Source organism: Papio anubis, chromosome 7 (genome assembly GCF_008728515.1).
Source record: "Papio anubis isolate 15944 chromosome 7, Panubis1.0, whole genome shotgun sequence".
Lineage (NCBI taxonomy): Eukaryota > Metazoa > Chordata > Mammalia > Primates > Cercopithecidae > Papio > Papio anubis.
Genome location: NC_044982.1, coordinates 53,851,214 through 53,870,792, shown reverse-complemented (window position 1 = coordinate 53,870,792; position 19,579 = coordinate 53,851,214). Strand labels below are relative to the sequence as shown.

General features: G+C 36.3%; 1 protein-coding gene across 2 annotated transcripts in view; it reads right to left on the bottom strand.

The window, feature by feature from the left end:
• Positions 1 to 19,579, bottom strand: part of ERO1A (endoplasmic reticulum oxidoreductase 1 alpha) — a 65,090-nt gene that overhangs the window by 9,117 nt on the left and 36,394 nt on the right. For both annotated transcript variants that reach the window (XM_031668103.1, XM_003901799.5), the window contains exons 9-15: positions 17,772 to 17,783; positions 14,017 to 14,043; positions 13,811 to 13,903; positions 8,614 to 8,860; positions 7,764 to 7,833; positions 2,210 to 2,296; positions 1,989 to 2,122 (exon numbers count right to left, since the gene is read on the bottom strand). In XM_031668103.1, the coding sequence (XP_031523963.1) occupies positions 1,989 to 2,122; positions 2,210 to 2,296; positions 7,764 to 7,833; positions 8,614 to 8,860; positions 13,811 to 13,903; positions 14,017 to 14,043; positions 17,772 to 17,783 (670 nt within the window). The remainder of the gene's footprint in view (positions 1 to 1,988; positions 2,123 to 2,209; positions 2,297 to 7,763; positions 7,834 to 8,613; positions 8,861 to 13,810; positions 13,904 to 14,016; positions 14,044 to 17,771; positions 17,784 to 19,579) is intronic.

The window sequence follows — 19,579 nt, the reverse complement described above, 5'->3', positions numbered from 1 at the left end:
AAATTCTTTTAAATAAATAAAATAGCCAGGTGCAGTAGCTCATGCCTGTAATCCCAGTGCTTTGGAAGGCCAAGGCGAGCGGACCACTTGAGTCCAGGAGTTTGAGACCAGCAAGGGCAATATGGCAAAACCCTCTCTCTACAAAAAATAAGAAAATTAGCCCAGCATGGTGGTGTGTGCCTGTATCCCAGCTACTCAGGTGACTAAGGTGGGAGAATCTATTGAGCCTGGGAGGCGGAGGTTTCAGTGAGCTGAGATCACATCAGTCAATCAATCAAATACCTAAGTATGAGATACATAAGTATTTAAATACTTCTGTATTTTAAGCATTCATAAGTATACTCCCTTTATATTAAAGCATATAGTATTTGGTATAAAATATGTATGTATACAAATATAATATTTAGGCATAAGTATTCATAAAAGTATTCATATGCTTAATATTAAAGAATATAAGTATAAAGTATATAAACAGAACTATAACTATTTTTAAATGCATAAGTATATGAATACTTAAAATACACCATATTTAGTAAATGTAGAAAGAATCAATGCTATTGGCCTATAAAGAGTAAGAATATTAAATGTATGACTACATTGTTTTCAGTAATTTTTGTAAAGTAAATTTTGTTCATTTTGAGTGCACTTAGTTCTGCTCTCTATCATGAAAAAATAGTAGAATAATTAATGAAATATTAACTATCAAACCCCTGGGTGCGAGAGACACAATTTTGAAGGTCAATTATTTCAAGCCCAAAATTATAATATTTTTTAAATGAGGAAATGTAGTCCTTTAAAAAATATTAATTTTTATAAATCTCAGCATTTCTTGCATGATAGGCCAGAAAGAATGCATCTGCAAATATTTTAATATAAGTTCCTTATTTCATGCTTTTCTTTAATCATTTTGATGGGAAATAATTGTTTTAAAAAGAATCGTTAACCTTTTTATATAATGGTGAATTCACAAAGAGATTTACATGTACACCTATGTTAAACATGATTTTTCTAGCACCACAAAAATAATTGGATAGCAAAAAAAATGTGCTTTTAAACAATTTTTAATATACAAATTCAATAAGATGAATATTAAAATTCAATCAGTAATTATAATTATGATTTTATATTTACATGTATGCACATTTTTTTCTTTTTTTTTTTTTTGAGATAGTGTCTTGCTCTTCTGTTGCCCTGGCTGGAGTGCAGTGATATGATCTTGGCTCACTGCAACCTGTGCCTCCCAGGTTCCAGCGATTCTTCTGCCTCAGCCTCCTGAGCAGCTGGGACCACAGGCATGCTCCACCATGCCTGGCTAATTTTTTGTATTTTTAGTAGAGTTGGCCAGGCTGGTCTCGAACTCCTGGCCTGAAGTGATCCACCCACCTCGGCTTCCCGAAGTGCTAGGATTACAGGCATGAGCCACCGTGCCGCGCCCTAATTATGATTACAAAAGTCAACAGATGGAAATAAAGACCATCATGTACCAATTGTATATGTCTACATACTTGAGGTATTTCATAATATCCCATAATTCTGTAATGAAATAATTTCTTCAAAAAAAAAAATTCCTGGCTGGGCGCAGTGGCTCACGCCTGTAATCCAGCACTTTCAGAGGTGGAGCCAGGCAGATCACCGGAGGTCAGGAGTTCAAGACCAGCCTGGCCAACATGGTGAAACCCTGTTTCTACTAAAACTACACACACACACACACACACACAAATTAGTCAGGTGTGGTGTCATGCACCTGTAGTCCCAGCTACTTGGGAGGCTGAGTTGGGAGAATCACTTGAACCCAGAAGGCAGAGGTTGCAGTGAGCCGAGATCACACTACTGCACTCCAGCCTGGGCTACAGACCAAGACTCCATCTCAAAACTAAATAAATAAATAAAATAAAAAGGATATTCCTTACCCAGTTTTTTCTGAGAGCATATATGTTGCTTTAGACTTACTTGGCTACCAGAAGCAATTTCAGTACATTCAAACTAACCTTCCAAATGCATTGAATAATGATACTATTTCTTGTCTGGTTAGATGGAATTCATAACTAGGTCCACTTTCTGGCATATTTGCTATCAATTTCTCAGAAAACAAGATCTTCAGAGCAGTGCCCAAACCCTGAGTCTATAACAGAAATAAGAAAAAAATAAAAATTAGAAAATTATTCATGCAAAGGGTAAATGAGAAATAGGAATGACTAGATTTGCTTACCTGAAGCTTTCCCCACAGACGACATTTAAAACAACCAACACAATCCATGATTCTTGAAATATTTCTAAAATGCAGTCGAAAGTCCTCCTGAAAACAATTTAACAAAATTTTATTAAGATGTACTATACAGTCAATTACTGAGTATTTTCAGAGCACGTTCTATGTGCCTAACACTGTGCAAGGTACTATGGGGTACCAAAAATGAGAAGAGCACTAATATTCATTGATTTTACATACCAGATCCTTACATATACAATCTCATTTAATCTTCACCATGAATCCAAAGGTAGATATTATTATAATCTACACCTAATGTAAAAAACAAGATTCAGAGTGTTTAGGTAACTTGCCTAAATTCCCACACTAGTAAACAAAAAAACTTAGAACCCAGGCCTGCCTGACTCCAAAGCTAAACTATCTGCAAAAATATACAAAATAACTTTGTCAAGGTGTCCATTGTAGATGATTAACTACATGTCAATAGGTGGAGAAAGGAGGGTGAGGCAGGGTTAGAGACCATCATTTACCAGAAGGAATGAGGGAGGGAATGAGTGAAGAAGGTTTCTTTTTTTTTTTTGAGAGGGAGCAGCGCCCTGTCACCCAGGCTGGAGTGCAGTGGCAGGATCTTGGCTCACTGCAAGCTCCACCTCTCGGGTTCACACCATTCTCCTGCCTCAACCTCCTGAGTAGCTGAGACTACAGGCGCCCGCCATCACGCCCGGCTACTTTTTTGTATTTTCAGTAGAGACGGGGTTTCACCATGTTAGCCAGGATGGTCTCGATCTCCTGACCTTGTGATCCGCCCGCCTCAGCCTCCCAAAGTGCTGGGATTACAGGCGTGAGCCACCATGCCTGGCCCATTGTTACCATATCTTAATAATATTCTCTATCTTGGTTTCAGTACCTGTCCAGTAAGAGGTACTAATTTTTTTATTTTTATGACCACATGACATCCAAGCAAGAGGTACTAATTTTAAACCTACTTTAAAAAAACTAACCAGTAATATTACTCTACAAAGATTCTGTGATCTTTTAGGTTTCCTTTAAACTACAGCTTTGACCAAAACTTATAGAAAAATCATACTTTTAACAATAATAACAGAGTAATAAGGTTACTCTAAAGAACATGTTCCCATCCTATGAGCTGTTGACTTCTAGAAGACTTAATAGTTATTATGAGGATCTACAAAATCCACATGGAGACAAGACTGTATACCACAAAATAAATAGCTCACATGTATGCACTATATATTTCCAAATGGATAGAAATGTTATGATCAATAACACACAACTTTTACTTTAAAAGTGTTACTAAATGCATGGTAGCTTTTTGGCAATCATATTTTCAAAATCAACAGATACTAAAAATACTCTGTCATGAGAAGAGGCCTTGAAAGTTCCTGAGTATAAGAGACTCTCATATTTGTGAGAGTTGGAAGCCTCTGTTCTTTTTTTTTTTTTTTTTTTTTTTTTTGTTGAGACGGAGTCTCGCTCTGTCGCCCAGGCTGGAGTGCTGTGGCTGGATCTCAGCTCACTGCAAGCTCCACCTCCGGGGTTCACGCCATTCTCCTGCCTCAGCCTCCCAAGCAGCTGGGACTACAGGCACCCGCCACCTCGCCCGGCTAGTTTTTTTGTATTTTTTTAGTAGAGACGGGGTTTCAGTGTGTTTGCCAGGATGGTCTCGATCTCCTGACCTCGTGATCCGCCCGTCTCGGCCTCCCAAAGTGGAAGCCTCTGTTCTAAAAGATTGTGCTTGCTTTTGTAGATGCTAATTTCAATGTCCGATTCTACGTTAATTCAAATACTTGAAAGTGACAGCTCTTGAGTAAGTCTTTGTATGACATGTACAGAGAGCAGGCATGGTTGCTTACAATAGCCAAATAAACACTGTAAAATTAAAACCAAGCACATCAAATAGCATGCATCTTCTGCTTAAGTGAACTTAATATGCTAGGACCAAATTAATAGGCTAGAAATTTACTAGATCAAATTAGTAAAAATTAGTAAGGATTTCACAGGAGAAAATCCTTGTGACTTAACAAATAACAATCATGTACAATAACTTGAGTATATCCCCTAATTATCTCAGGTTAGAAAAAGTATGGTCCTTAAAATAACCAGTACCTAAATCACTTACAGATTTTACTTGTTTAGACATACAGTTTTAGGTCATCACTTGAAATTACAGCCAGTCGACAGAATGATCAAGCATTCTGTGATTCATATTCAGTGAAACCAACTGACCAGTTCTTGCGCAAATTCTCAAATATTTTACAAGTCTTCAAATGAGATCAAATTCTATTTGAATTGAATGCTAAATAATTCTCCTTCATATAAGTCCTCTACTTCTAACCATACATTGATAGGGTACTAAGGAAACAAGATGAGATTTTTAAAATTAATTTATAAATATGACTGTTCAAATCGATGTTTACCAGAAACCACTTTTTAAAAAAGTAAATCTTTGATAGTAGCATGTTTTGTTTTTTACATCTTTCCTGTAAAAGATTCAGAAAAATTCTCTGTTACATAAAGAATCTCTACCTAAACTTCATAGGACATTAAAGGTGTTTCCGAGTTTTGATCAAATTAAAACACTGTGAGAAATCCTTCTAATCTGCACGATTTAAAAAGAGCTGATGCCAGAACACTTTCCAATAAAGCAGCAAGTAAACTAAAAAAAAAGGAACATATTGAAAATAGTAGGAAAAAAAGAAGTCTTATTACAGCATCTTCCCCCTCACTTTCTAGTTCCTGGAAGCTGTTTAGGCAGATTATATAAGCACTGAGGTATGTATTTGTAGCAAGAATGCTTCAAGTAGGAGGTAGATGGGAAGTCAAGAATAAGTATTATCTAACAGCAAAAAAAACTGAGTGCATAAAAGCAGCTTCTTTCATTACAGAAAGAAAGAATAAGAAGCAGAGGAAGATATTTGTAAATATTTTGATGAAATCAGGCTGGCTATGGTGGTGGCTCACACCTGTACTCCCAGCACTTTCGGAGGCCAAGACAGGCGGATTGCTTGAGGCCAAGAGTTCAAGACCAGCCTGGGCAAAAACAGTGAGACCCCCCCAACTCAACAAAAAAATTTTAAAAGTTAGCAGGGCATAGTGGTGCCAGCCTGTAGTCCTGGCTACTCAGGGGGCTGAGGTGGGAAGACGGCTTGAACCCAGGAGTTCCAGGCTGTAGTGAGCTATGATTGTGCCTCTGCACTTCAACTTTGGTGACAAAATAAGACCTTATCTCTTAAAAAAACAAAAATAGGCCGGGCGCGGTGGCTCAAGCCTGTAATCCCAGCACTTTGGGAGGCCGAGGCGGGTGGATCACGAGGTCAGGAGATCGAGACTATCCTGGCTAACATGGTGAAACCCCGTCTCTACTAAAAATACAAAAAACTAGCCGGGCGTGGTGGCGGGCGCCTGTAGTCTCAGCTACTTGGGAGGCTGAGGCGGGAGAATGGCGTGAACCCGGGAGGCGGAGCTTGCAGTGAGCCGAGATCACGCCACTGCACTCCAGCCTGGGAGACACAGCGAGACTCCGTCTCAAAAAAAAAAAAACAAAAAAACAAAAATATATATACAATATGTATGAAACCAGACATATTTATACAGAAATCTATCTATACATATCTACCATATCTAGTATCTATATCCAGTATCTTTATTAAGACAAAGCCCAAATCATTGTTAATTGTTACCAAATCTTAACAATATTCTCTATCTTGTGTTTCAGTACCTGTTCAGTAAGAGGTACTAACTTTATTTTTACTATTTTTCTATAACCAGATGACATCCAAGCAAGAGGTACTAATTTTAAACCTACCTTAAAAAAAAAAAACTACTCAATAATATTACTCTACAAAGATTCTGTGATATATATGTATGAGATTTCATATGTACATATATATAATTGCGTGTGTGTGTGTGTGTATATATATAAAAAATCAGATCAAGCCCAGTAGTATGGAGGGCCACCTGCCTCTACTTACCAGTAGAACTTTGTAAGAGAGAAGAGAAATATAATTTTACTTGACCCCTTCTTGAAATCCCTTGAGGGTGGAAGCTCTCTTTCCTTTTAATGACAAAAAATTGTGCTGTGCACATAATGAGTGTGTAATAAATCTTCCTGGTGATGTTTGATATTTATAGTATTATGTGGCAAATACATACTCAGAGATTGTCTTGCCTGAGGTTAGACCCTATTAAAAGGCAAGGCAATGACAAGACCCCATTCTGTGGGGTATTGAATCTATTCTTTCCCAACTGCACACTGGTATTCGTAACTGTCTTTAATTCCCAGTGAATAAGATGAATGGAAGGGGGTGCAATGGCTCATGCCTATAATCCCAGCACTTTGGAAGACTGAGGTGGGAGGACCACTTGAGCCCAGGAGTTTGAGACCAGCCTGGGCAACAGAGCAAAACCCTGTCTCTACTGAAAAAAAAAAAAAAAAAAAAATTAGGTAAGCATGGTAGTACATGCCTGTGGTCCCAGCTACTCAAGCTACTCAGAAAGCTGAGGTGGGAGGATCGCTTGAGCACAGAATTTCAAGGTAGCAATGAGCCGTGATCATATCACTGCACTCCAGCCTAGGTGACAGAGTGAGATCCTTTCTCAATAACAATAAAAAAGATGAATGACAAAACATCACACTGTGCCTTCTCCCACTAATGAAGACCTGTTAATTAATATCATCTTCAGAATTCTCTTCAGCAAAAGATAGACTAATATGCTACTCATGCATTGGATCCATTTCCTTTAATTTATTACATCTATTACATGAGATCATCAATGTGAAAGGCATCTATAAGGTGTACAGCAATATACAGATATCAGTGTTACTTTGAATATAATGCAAAATAGACTTTAAGTGGCACCTGCCTTTGGACTTGATTTTTTTGAGGAAAAGAAAGATAATGATTCTGATTTTTTTCTTATTAATTTCAAGATGTATATAACAAGATTTACTGTTAAGTATACATACATGTATTTATTTTTTAATTGACAAAAATTTTATAGGTTTATGGATACAATGTGATGTTTTAATGTGTATTTACAATGTGAAGTGATTAAACCAGGCTAATTAACAAATCCATCACCTCACCTAATCATTTTTTGTATAGTGGAAACTTTAAAATCTACACTTTCGGCAATTTTGCAATATACAATGCATTATTACCACAGTTACCATTCTGTGCAGCAGATCACTAAATCTTATTCTCCCTAACTGAAACTTTGTACCCATGGATCAACATCTCCTTTTTCCCCACCCACCCCCAACCCCCAGCCTGTGGTAACCACCATTCTACTCTTTTTTTTTTTTTTTTTAATTAAAGACAGGGTTTCACACGATGTTGCCCAAGCTGGTCTTGAACTCCAGGGCTCAAGCAATCCTCCCACCTCAGCCTCCCAAAGTGCTGGGATTACAGGCCTGAGCCACCGCACGTGGCCTACTCTCTACTTCTGTGAGTACTATCTATGGGTTTATATTCGTATCTGCATAAGTGTTAATCAGTTTGTATCTAACGATTAAGATAAAGTATAAAATAATTACCTTTAGTTTGTGTGCTTCTTTTTTATCCCCAGCAAAAAATGAATTCTCATCAAAATGCAAAGGAAATGACCTGCATTTTAAAACAGAGAATATTCATTTTCATGTGTTGTAAATATTAAAAGTACTGCTAATACAACATTTTACTGGTCATGATAAATAAAGAGGAGAAAACATAGTAAAACCAATACTCCAATGCCCAAAACAAATTCTTATCCTCAAGCCTCAAATCTCGATTCTAACTGCATAAGATAACTATAAGTACCGAAATTTGACCCCAAATCCAATTTGTTCAAATAAACATGAAAATAATACATTATCAAATACTAAAAGAATGGCTCTTAAAACTAAAAATGTGTGCCTCTCAGTACCCAAGTCAAAATAAAAACAAAAGCAAAATTCAATTTGAAAAGACCTACAAGCAAAATTAACTTTTAATTATGTTCTAAATAGTTTTCCTTTCTCTAAATGAATACTTTAAAATTTCAGGCAGAGCACAGTGGCCTGCACCTGTAATCCCAGCACTCTGGGAGGTCAAGGTGGGTGGATCACTTGAGCCCAGGAGTTCGAGACCAGCCTGGACAACATGACAAAACCCCATCTCTACAAAACATACAAAAATTAGCCCGGTGTGGTGGTTTGCACATATAGTCCCAGCTACTTGGGCTGAGATGGGAGGACTGCTCGAGCCCAGGAGATTGAGGCTGCAGTGAGCCATGATCGTGCCACTGCACTCCAGCCTGGGCAACAGAGGGAGATCCTGTCTCAAAAAAAAGAAAAAGAAAAAGAAAATTTATTTTGTACATTACTTGTCACTCTTCTATTAATGTATAAATTGTAATATATAATTTACTTGATTTCATGAAGTATTTCCAGAAGTAACATTTTGTTTTCCTCATCCTGAATTTTATTTCCAGTAAAGAGTTGAAAATCTGGGCGCTCGAAGAATGGTAACACTTTGGATAAAGCCCTTAGTTCTATTAAGTAGAGAAAATACAAGTTCTTAAGCCTTCTTGGACCTTCTCCTTCCGTCAAAATTCCATCAAATCGCTGTTGAAATTCTGTAATGTTGTGTCCCCATTTCTTTTCTAACCAGGTCTCTAAGGAAGAAGAATTAAATATTAAAAACTGAATTTGACAATTTTTACTTTAATTATATTAGGTTATTCATGCCTGCAGAAGTTAATTTCATTTAGCATTTTAAATTATATAATAACAACCAGAAAATGATTTTTCACAATTTAGCCATTAATAGTTTTATATTAATATTTTATTTTCTAAAACCCATCCTTACAATGAATTCAAAGTTTTACTGAAAAAGCAAGTCTTATTAATAATAAAAATCATTCTTAATTTTTGTGGGTGCATAGTATCTGTTTATATTTATGCCATACATGGCATATTTTGATATAGGCATATAATTTATGTATTAATCACATCAAGGCAGATGAAGTTTCTTGATACTCTACATTTTTAGTTACTTTAAAATGTACAATTAAATTGCTATTGATTACAGGGTCATTTTTATGGGTATAATAAAAATTATTTATAAATATAAATAAAATCCTGAGTCTTAAAATTCTGAGTTCTGCTTAAACATTTTAAAAAATGTGTTATGTATTTTTCTTTGAACATGTGGTCTCTCTGCCTGCAAACATACAGAATTTTAGTTTTGATTTACATAGAGTTAGCTATGCACATATATTACTCTAAAAATAAACCATAGGTGCAAGAAAATTATAGAGTAAGTGTGTTTGGGTGAGTATGAGTTTGTACCTGTTTTCAGAAGAACAGAGCAATATTGGAACAAAACAAATATTTTAATAAGGTGACTAATTTACTAGAAAACTGAAAACCTCAAAAATGCTGAAAGCAAATCTATACTCTGCTTTTTATTAAATTCATTACTGTAAAATCTTCTGACTTATGATTCAGAATTTTCTGTTTTTCTTTGCCTAATTCTTATGCTAGACTTATAATTCTCTTGTCTCTTATAATTTTTTTTTATAGTTTATGAGGTATTCATTATGTGAGCTGGTCATGACTAATAAGAATGATTTTTATAAAATTTAGTAGTGCACACAAAACAATTTTTAGATGTATTTCCAAAATTGTGTATTATATTTTATTTAATTAGGACATTCCATTTGTTCTTTTACTCGAAGAATTCTACATAAGCCTATTTTTTTTTTACTTAGTTTATTCTCATTATAATTGACATAAGCAAATTTATATATTTATTGAGTCAATTTGTTCAAGTAAGAACTAGGGATGCTTCACAAGTCATGAGGATTTTTTTTATATATAAATGTAGCAAACAAACATACAATACTTGCTGTGTAACAAATGCTCCATGATAAGCCACAAATATTCCTGCTACAGTTAGTTTGTAAGTTCAAGTCAGAGAAGGAAAATATTAATAGTGAAGAAATAAGATTGATTCTTCATGTGGAGATAACATTTTTCCATGCTGAAAAGCTAAATCTTGCTGAATTTAAAGAGAAATTCTGTTTATTTTATTTCCTAGTTATCTTTAGTTTTGTTTGTCCTATTATGTGTCTTCTAACTGTGTATTCATCACAGCCCTTCTTTTTCTATGAGATGGCTACAGTTTTCTCACTGTTGTCTTCATGCTATGTCATTTTACATGGTACTTTGTAGGTTGTGATGAGAAAGTTGGTATTTTTAATGCACTCAAAAATTGGTTTTAACTAGAGAGTTTGCTTATCAATATAACTTTCACATCAGTTAATTAAGATAAAAGGCAAACACTGTCCACAGGTGAGAGGATTAAATAACTTAGCATTGTTTTTCTCTGCTTGTAAAAGGAAAATCTTATTAAATTCTTACACAGGTGAGGCGTGGTGGCTCACGCCTGTAATCCCAGCACTTTGGGAGGCCAAGGCAGGTGGATCACGAGGTCAGGAGTTTGAGACCAGCCTTACCAACATGGTGAAACCCCATCTCTAACGAAAAACACAAAAATCAGCCGGGCGTGGTGGCACAGGCCTGTAGTCCCAGCTTCTCAGGAGACTGAGGCAGGAGAATTGCTTGAACCCAGGACGCGGAGGTTGCAGTGAGCCAAGACTGCGCCACTGCACTCCAGCCTGGGCGACAGAGCAAGACTCTATGTCAAAAAAAATAATAATAATAATTCTTACACAGTGTGACACATATCAAATTTGCTAGAAAATATATCATAGAAATTAAATTAGGAGTTAATTGTAAGTGAAGAATTTTAAATTTAATGTTCTATGATACACTTACAGCACGTTTCCATGCAAAATCTTTCATTTTTAAGTGTGAATGTTAAAGGTAGAAAAATAATAAAATGATCTCTGTGGATTTGAAATTTGAAATAATATTTCTTTTCCATATTGATATTACAACTCAGAAGAATTTCTCACTCTTATTTTATGTGATTTTTTTTTTAGTGGGTGAAGGTCAGTCTACAGCTTATATTCTTAGTCAACTAACTGTAGTCAACTTCTTGGTCATTTTCTCTAAAAAAATTCTGAAGATCATGGCAACTTTTAGATTAAACCATTTTCTGGTTTTTTAATGCAAACTTGTTTATTGTGTTCACAAAGTGGCCAGTCATAAGACCATAAGCAACGCCTGCCCTTTCAGTGGCTTTCCTACCATTACCATCTGTAATCAATAAATGTATATTTATTTTGTAAAACATAATATTTGGAAGTATATATACATTATCAAATGCTTAATTCTAGGTAATTATGCCACACAGTTAACGTTTCTGTGGCAAAAGCAAGTGACATTGTCAGCATTTTTCAAAACTACAAATACATTATTTTGATCTATAGTCACTACACTGTACAAAAATATCTCTTGAACTTATTCTTTCTATTAACTATAATTATGTTTTTTTTTTGTTTGTTTTTTTTTTTGAGACGGAGTCTCGCTTTGCCGCCCAGGCTGGAGTGCAGTGGCCGGATCTCAGCTCCCTGCAAGCTCCGCCTCCCGGGTTCACGCCATTCTCCTGCCTCAGCCTCCCGAGTAGCTGGGATTACAGGCGCCCGCCACCTCGCCCAGCTAGTTTTTTGTATTTTTTAGTAGAGACGGGGTTTCACCGTGTCAGCCAGGATGGTCTCGATCTCCTGACCTCATGATCCGCCCGTCTCGGCCTCCCAAAGTGCTGGGATTACAGGCTTGAGCCACCGCGCCCGGCCAATTATGTATTTTTTTATCAACATCTTTTCAAACCCTCCTTTCTCCTAAATACCTTGGTGTCTGGTGGTCACCACTTTACTCTCTACTTCAATAAGATTAAGTTTTTTAGAATCCCTTTGTAAGTGAAATCATGAAATAATAATCTTTGTGCCTTGCTCGTTTTGACAAATATGTCCTCCAAGTTCATTCATGTGATGGAAAATAATAAAATTCCTTTTTTAAAGATGAAAAAATAATAATAATCAAACTTCTGAATATAAACATATTCATAAAACCTAAATACACAATTTGAAAATGATGATCTAAAATTACTAATGAGTTTAGGCCAGGTACAGTGGCTCAAGCCTGTAATCCCAGCACTTTGGGAGGCCGAGGCACGTGGATCACCTGAGGTCAGGAATTCGAGACCAGCCTGGCCAACATGGTGAAACCCCGCCTCTACCAAAAATACAAAAAATTAGCAAGGCATGGTGGCCTGCACCTGTGGTCCCAGCTACTCAGGAGGCTGAGGCAGGAGAATCACTTGAACCCAGGAGGCAGAGGTCACAGTGAGCCAAGATCACGCCACTGCACTCCAGCCTGGGTGACAGAACAAGACTCTGTCTCCAAAAAAAAAAAAAAAAAAAAAGGAAAATTACTGATGAGTTTAAACTGCCATTTAAAATCAAAGTTATGGCCAGGCACAGTAGCTCACGGCTATAATCCCAGCACTCTGGATGCCAAGATGGGCAAATCACTTGGGCCCAGGAGTTCAAGACCAGACCAGCCTGGGCAACATGGCCAAACCTCGTCTCTACAAGAAATATTTTTAAAAATTAGCTGGGCATGATGGCATGTTCCTGTAGTCATGAGGTAGAAGGGAGGACTTGGTTCAGGAGGTGGGACTCAGGACACTGAACCAAATTGAAAACTAGCTAAAACAGGGAGGGGGTTGAAGCAGCTTTCCATAACGCACACCCACCAGTGTGCCATGTCAGTTTCTCATTCCCACAGCAACATGCAGAAGTTACCACCCCTTTTCCATAGCAATGACCTAGAAGTTACTACCCCTTTCCTAGAAATTTCTGCATAATCTGCCTCATAATTTGCATATAATAAAAAGTGGACTATAAATATGGCTGCAGAACCGCCTCTGAGCTGCTGCTCTGGGCACACTACCTAGGGGGCAGCTCTCCTCCACGAGGGGCAGTACCTCTGCTGCTGCTGTACCCTGCCACCACCAGCTGGCCTTCGAAATTTCTCCTGGGCAAAGCCAAGAGCCTTCCCAGGCTAAGGCCCAGTTTTGGCCATCATACGCTAGACTGGGCAATAGAGTGAGACCCTGTCTCAATCAATCAAGCAATCAATCAATGAATAAAATGGAAGTTTCTATATTTTGTTTCTCAGAGTTGTGATACTTTAATTCCAGAAGAAACATGATACTGATGAAAATCAACCACAGTCTCATTTTCAACCGTATTTAGGCAAAAACAGCAGCAGGAAAGGCTTTTTATCCATTTAAACTCCAGGCCTGATACTGGCACACAAATAAAAAGGTTCTGATACAATAATATCTATCAAATAGCAAACTGTGCTGTTAGGAGCTATTTAAATTCCCACAAGAGAACAAGAATATTTCCAAAGTGATATGGACAATTTTGAGCAGCTTCTTAAAAGAAGGTAAAGAGAGTTAAGAGTATGTTGAACTGTTCAATTATATCTATAGTTACCACCTTTCTGATTACTACCATTTAAGAGTGAATTTTTACTTCCTAATATTCAATCAGGTCAACCTTTTCCCATTCAGGTAAATGCCAGGAAAATTTTAAGAATATCTAAAAATAAGGGTGGTAAACTGAATAAAAGTGAATGTCACATACCTTGTAAAAGATATCTTGCACTCAAATGCACATTAATGCTTGCATGTAGGCCAGATATAAGTCTGTAGAATGCTCTTTTTTCTACACAGAGACCTAAGAAAAAGCAGTGACTTAGAAATAAAATTTCATATGTGAATCTTGTAGACATAAAATTAATCTCATAAGAAAAAGAAATCATTGAAATTTATTTTAAAGTTTCTAATTACCTTCTAGCCAACTGTAAAAAGTGTTCTCTGAAATCAAAAGAAAAATAAGTCATAAGATTGGAAAATGCCAAAATACAAGGTTTTCAAAAGTTTTAAAGCATTATAGCAAATTTGTGCCAAACAGCAATTTAAAGATTGTTTAACCTAACAGTCCAAGTCTTAATTGTAATTTCTCAAAAGGAAGAAGAAAAGTTTGTGGTATGGATTCAGTTAAGTACCAATCTGCTGCTTGGTCTTTAAAAGGCTTTAGCATTGCCGTGTTTTACATGAGGTCAAAATGCAGAATTTAAATAGTAAATCAATCAAGAATGGGAAAATACCTATCCTTGATAACAATTCATGCCATGAAGACTAAGGATTCATTACATGCCTTTTAAATTATAAAAAAATTAAAATGATGACAGTATTGGAGGGGTACTATTTGTATTTAGCTGATAATATTACATGCCATTCACTATTTCAAAAGAGCAATTCAGGAAAATGTTACAAACACCAAATATCACTTATATTCTTATGACCTAGTAAGATCATTCTCAATATATTTAATGCCTAGTAATTCTACAAATACAATAATGCCTAAATTAACATGATAGAACACTACCTAACTAGTCAACATGGTCAAATAACATACAACTATGAAAATAATGGCTGGGCACAGTGGCTCACGCCTGTAATCCCAGCACTTTGGGAGGCCAAGGCGGGCAGATCACGAGGTCAGGAGTCCAAGACCAGCCTGGCCAACATGGCAAAACCCTGTCTCTACTGAAAATACAGAAATTAGCTGGGCGTGGTGGTGGGTGCCTGTAATCTCAGCTACTCAGGAGACTGAGGCAGGAGAATCGCTTGAACCCAGGAAGCAGGAGTTGCAATGAGCCAAGATCGTGCCATTACACTCCAACCTGGATGCCAAGAGCAAAACTCCATCTCAAAAAAAAAAAAAAGAAAGAAAACAACAAGAATGTAAAGAATGTAGAACATGGCAATACATAAAAATGTTTACTTTAAATATACAAAAGGCATCAGAAATAATCATTACAACTCTATAAAGATTCATGTATGCATTTGCTACAGAGATGATAAACACTGTACAGTGTTTTCTACTAAAGTTGCTTACAGTAATGTTAAAAATGAACCAAACAAGCATAAAAATAATGGAAGGAATGGCAAAGGGAATAAGCAATAAATTGGAATATATAAAAACTCAAAACATCTATTTGTCAGAACACTTCATAAACAAAAGCAAAATGCAAACAACAAACTCGGTAAAATGTATGTTGCAAATATGACAAAGGGAAAAGATCCTAAATATATAAAAAGCTCAGAAACTAAATAAAAATGCTGAAGTGCCCACTTAAAAAGAGTATATAAATAATATGAATTTAAAAATTCACAAAGGAAAAAATAATATGGTAATAAGAGGCAAAAAATGTTTGATCTTACAGGCAATAAAAAATGCAAATGAAAACAAAAGATACATGACTTTACCTATCAAATAAGATAAAAATGTGATCATCTTTAATGCTGACAAGTGTTGGACAAAACTACTTATATATGTAAAACATAAATATCAAAATGTTAGCAGAGAAGTGTATCTGGTAGTAACTAAGGGTGTGGTTCCTAGAGTCAAACTGCCTGATTTAAATCTTAACTCTGCTACTTACAAATCATATTATTTTAGGCAAGTTGCTGAACTTCTCTTCATCTATAAAATGGAGACAGGAATAATACCCCTAGGATTGTTGAAAGAATTAAATAAAATCATATTTGTAAATTGCTTAGAAAAGTGCCTGGCACAGAGTTATTAATTATTTGGGGATGGTGGGATTATAAGGAATTTATTTCCTTATAAAAATTTTCAAGGTTCTTTTTTTCAAGTTTTTGATCATGAATTAGGGAGTTAGGGGATAATACTGCTTAGGACCTAGGCTTCCAGTGAAATTTTCAGTTCATTGTGTGTCTGTGTGTGTGTGTGTGTGTGTGTGTGTGTCTTTTTTTTTTAAAGACAGAGTCTTGCTCTGTTACCCAGGTTGGAGGGCAGTGACTCCATCTCAGCTCACTGCAACCTCCGCCTCCCAAGCTCAAGTGATCCTCCCACCTCAGCCTCCCGCATAGCTGGGATCACAGGCATGCACCACCACACCCAGCTAATTTTTCTATTTTTAGTAGAGACAGGGTTTCACCATGTTGGCCAGGCTGGTCTCAAATTCCCAGCCTCAAGTGATCAGCCAGCCCTGACCTTCCAAAGTGCTGGGATTACAGACAGGCATGAGCCACCATACCTAGCCAAGAAATCAGTTCAATATTATAATCCTGAAGTACCTATTCTCAAGTTGACCTGACTGTGGTCTAAACAATCAATATGATAGCTCTCAGGAATAACCCTTTGATATTTGGCCAAAATCAATACTTGTAATAAGACAGTTTCTCTAAGGATGGCTCCCACAGGTTAACGATCTTTTTTCTGATACTAAGAGGTCTTCAAATAGAATTTTAAAATCATAGTAGCCTCCTTTAATGTGGCTACAGTATAGCATAGAACTAGGTTGACACTCAAGGCAAAATAAGGTTACTCAAAACTGAAAATTGTAGAATCACATGTACCAGTAGCAAATATGAGGCATCTTTGGAAAAATAATCTCACTGCTAAACAATTTCTCTTCCAAACAGGTCTGAGTCAGCATTTTATTTAGCTGCTACAGTTACTATAATATAAAGTACAATAATAAAATAGCAATGTTATCAGACTTTAGTATTCTGTTATCTAGACATAATGCAAAAGCAATTCATAAGAATTATGTTCGGAAGAAAATAGAAGATTTTGAGGGAAAGAAAAGTGATACTTCACATTTTAGCAATTTCACCTAGATAGACTAAAGCTAAGCGCCATTAAGTCTTTTCATATTGTTAAGCGTATGGTCTTAAGAATACCAAATGTTGGCCGGGCGCGGTGGCTCAAGCCTGTAATCCCAGCACTTTGGGAGGCCGAGACGGGTGGATCACGAGGTCAGGAGATGAGACCATCCTAGCTAACACGGTGAAACCCCGTCTCTACTAAAAAAAATACAAAAAAATTAGCCGGGCAAGGTGGCGGGCGCCTGTAGTCCCAGCTACTGGGGAGGCTGAGGCAGGAGAATGGCGTGAACCCGGGAGGCGGAGCTTGCAGTGAGCCGAGATCGCGCCACTGCACTCCAGCCTCGGCGACAGAGCGAGACTCCGTCTCAAAAAAAAAAAAAAAAAAAGAATACCAAATGTCATTTCAATTTCATCCTTGAAGCAAAAAGAAAGTAAACCTCATGTATGTTGAAACTGTTAGCATTAGTTAGACTTGGCAATGACACCTACATCCAACGAGTCAGCATCAACCTTAGAAGCCAGCTCTGAAATCAACACTCATCATTCCCAGAACCTTCCCACATGAAACCCAGCAGATCCTAGAGTTCAACAGTAAAAGAGACAGGACATTTCCCTGGCCTGAGGCAATGGGGGAGATGGGGAGTGGACATGCTTCTACATTCAGGGTGGTAAAATGTGCAAATGAATGATCAGAGGCTGAGGCACGCTGTTTCTAACGTCTGAACCGAGACACAAAGTCACTTTCCCTTAATCTGTGCTAGTACCTCCAGACTTTCAGATAAATAAGTAAAACTTGAGTTCTTCTGATTTTTAGAGGGAAAAAAATAAACTTTGCCATAATAAACATTTGAATGTATAAACAAATTCATATATGTAATATATAATAAAGAAATTATACTTACCTTCACTTTTCCCTGAAAAGCAAAACAAAATGTTTATTAAAATAAATTCCTTCCAGTGCCCCTTTTATAATGCTACACTTTCATAAAAATAAGACTAGCCATTATGGCTAGTTTTAGTCCAACAGTTCATTCACACAAGTAAAATCTGAAAGTGAGACATTCGTGACTGCAACTCTATCTGGTAGTGATATGAATTATGCCTGATTTGACTAAATGGTGTTATCTCCATGAGTGTGCATAAAGAGGTTCAGCTCATGTGAGATTTAATATACCCTGACAGGAGAGAAAAATCTAATCCATCACCTGAGAGTAGTTTTCAGTATCTTAAGGACCTATGTTTATTTGGCTAGCAGAGACTTTTTCCACCTTTATTTATCCTAAAGCTGTAATATAGTTTCTGTTAAAGATTTTTATTATTGCTTTGAAACCTCCAGCCTCGCCTTATAATAATTAACCTTAGTCAGGAATATTTTCAGACTATTTATAAGATTCAAATTATACATAATACAGTAATTTGTGTGCCACTGCTTATTTACTACTGAAAATGTCTTCAAAAATTTTGCCCACTTTTTTTAATGCCATCAGTTTATTAAAGAAATATATAATCACTGCAAATATATGTTTTATAAAAAACAGGCAGAATAAAAAATTATTCATAATTCCCCAGCTCAAAGATAAATACTATTTACATTTTAGTGAATGTCTTTTTTGTTTATAGATATATTAATTATAAATATATTATACATATTGTTTTGATACCTGCTTTTCCTCACTGTGTTATTGGTCACTTTTTGATTTAAATGAATAAAAATTTACAGCAACATTTATAATGGCTATTTTCTACTATGTGACTACACCATAAGTCATTTAACCAGCTCCCTAATGATAAACATTTAAATTGCTCCTATGTATCTTTATGGTAAGTGATGTGGTTAATTACTTTATCAAATCATGTGAGATCATAATGATCACCTCCATTAATTTGCATTTCATCTGATATTAAATCAATGGCTTCCACTGAGTCACCACATGTGACTCTGTATAAACCCAAAAGCCTTAAAGATTTTTCATTCCTAATCTAAGAAAGAGAAATCTGCCAGAATTTAGGGAATGATGCAATCTCAACCCCTTCTAGGAGGAAATTTGTTAACTATTTGAGATCAGCATCTTTTCAAATAAATTTTAAAAATGAAAACCTTACACTTTTGCTGAAAGCACATTAAAGATTTTATCAGTAAGCACATATTTGAAGAGAATAAGGATACATAATTTCTAAAGAAACAGTCTGAACTCATACACTGAAATGGCTTATTCAACAAACCATTCTTCATATTACAGACAGGGCAGGGTTTCTGTAAGTTTTAATTTTACAGCCCGTCTGGCATCTACACAGTGTCTAGCACATATTAAATGGTGGATAATCATTTGCTGAAAGAACAACTGACTTTCACTATTGTAGACAAGACCACTAAATGAGGAGAGCAATTTTCACTGATCATGTATCTAACAAACTACTCCATCTATTATATGTCAGGCTCTATACAGAGAGATAAAACAGATAAATGCTACCCATATCTTCAGAGTACTAGGGTAGATTGATAGATATATAAATAATAATAAAATAATGCTACACAGTGGAAAAGGCCGTATGAGGAAAACAAAAGAATTAAAAACAAACGCATGCATCAGATTACTTCATGAGGAGGGAGCGATACTTCTGGTTATAAGGACCAGGGAAAGTTCTATGGAAAAAGCAGCATTTGAGCCAGACCTTGAGTGAAAATAGAATATTAAAAATGTTATTAAGA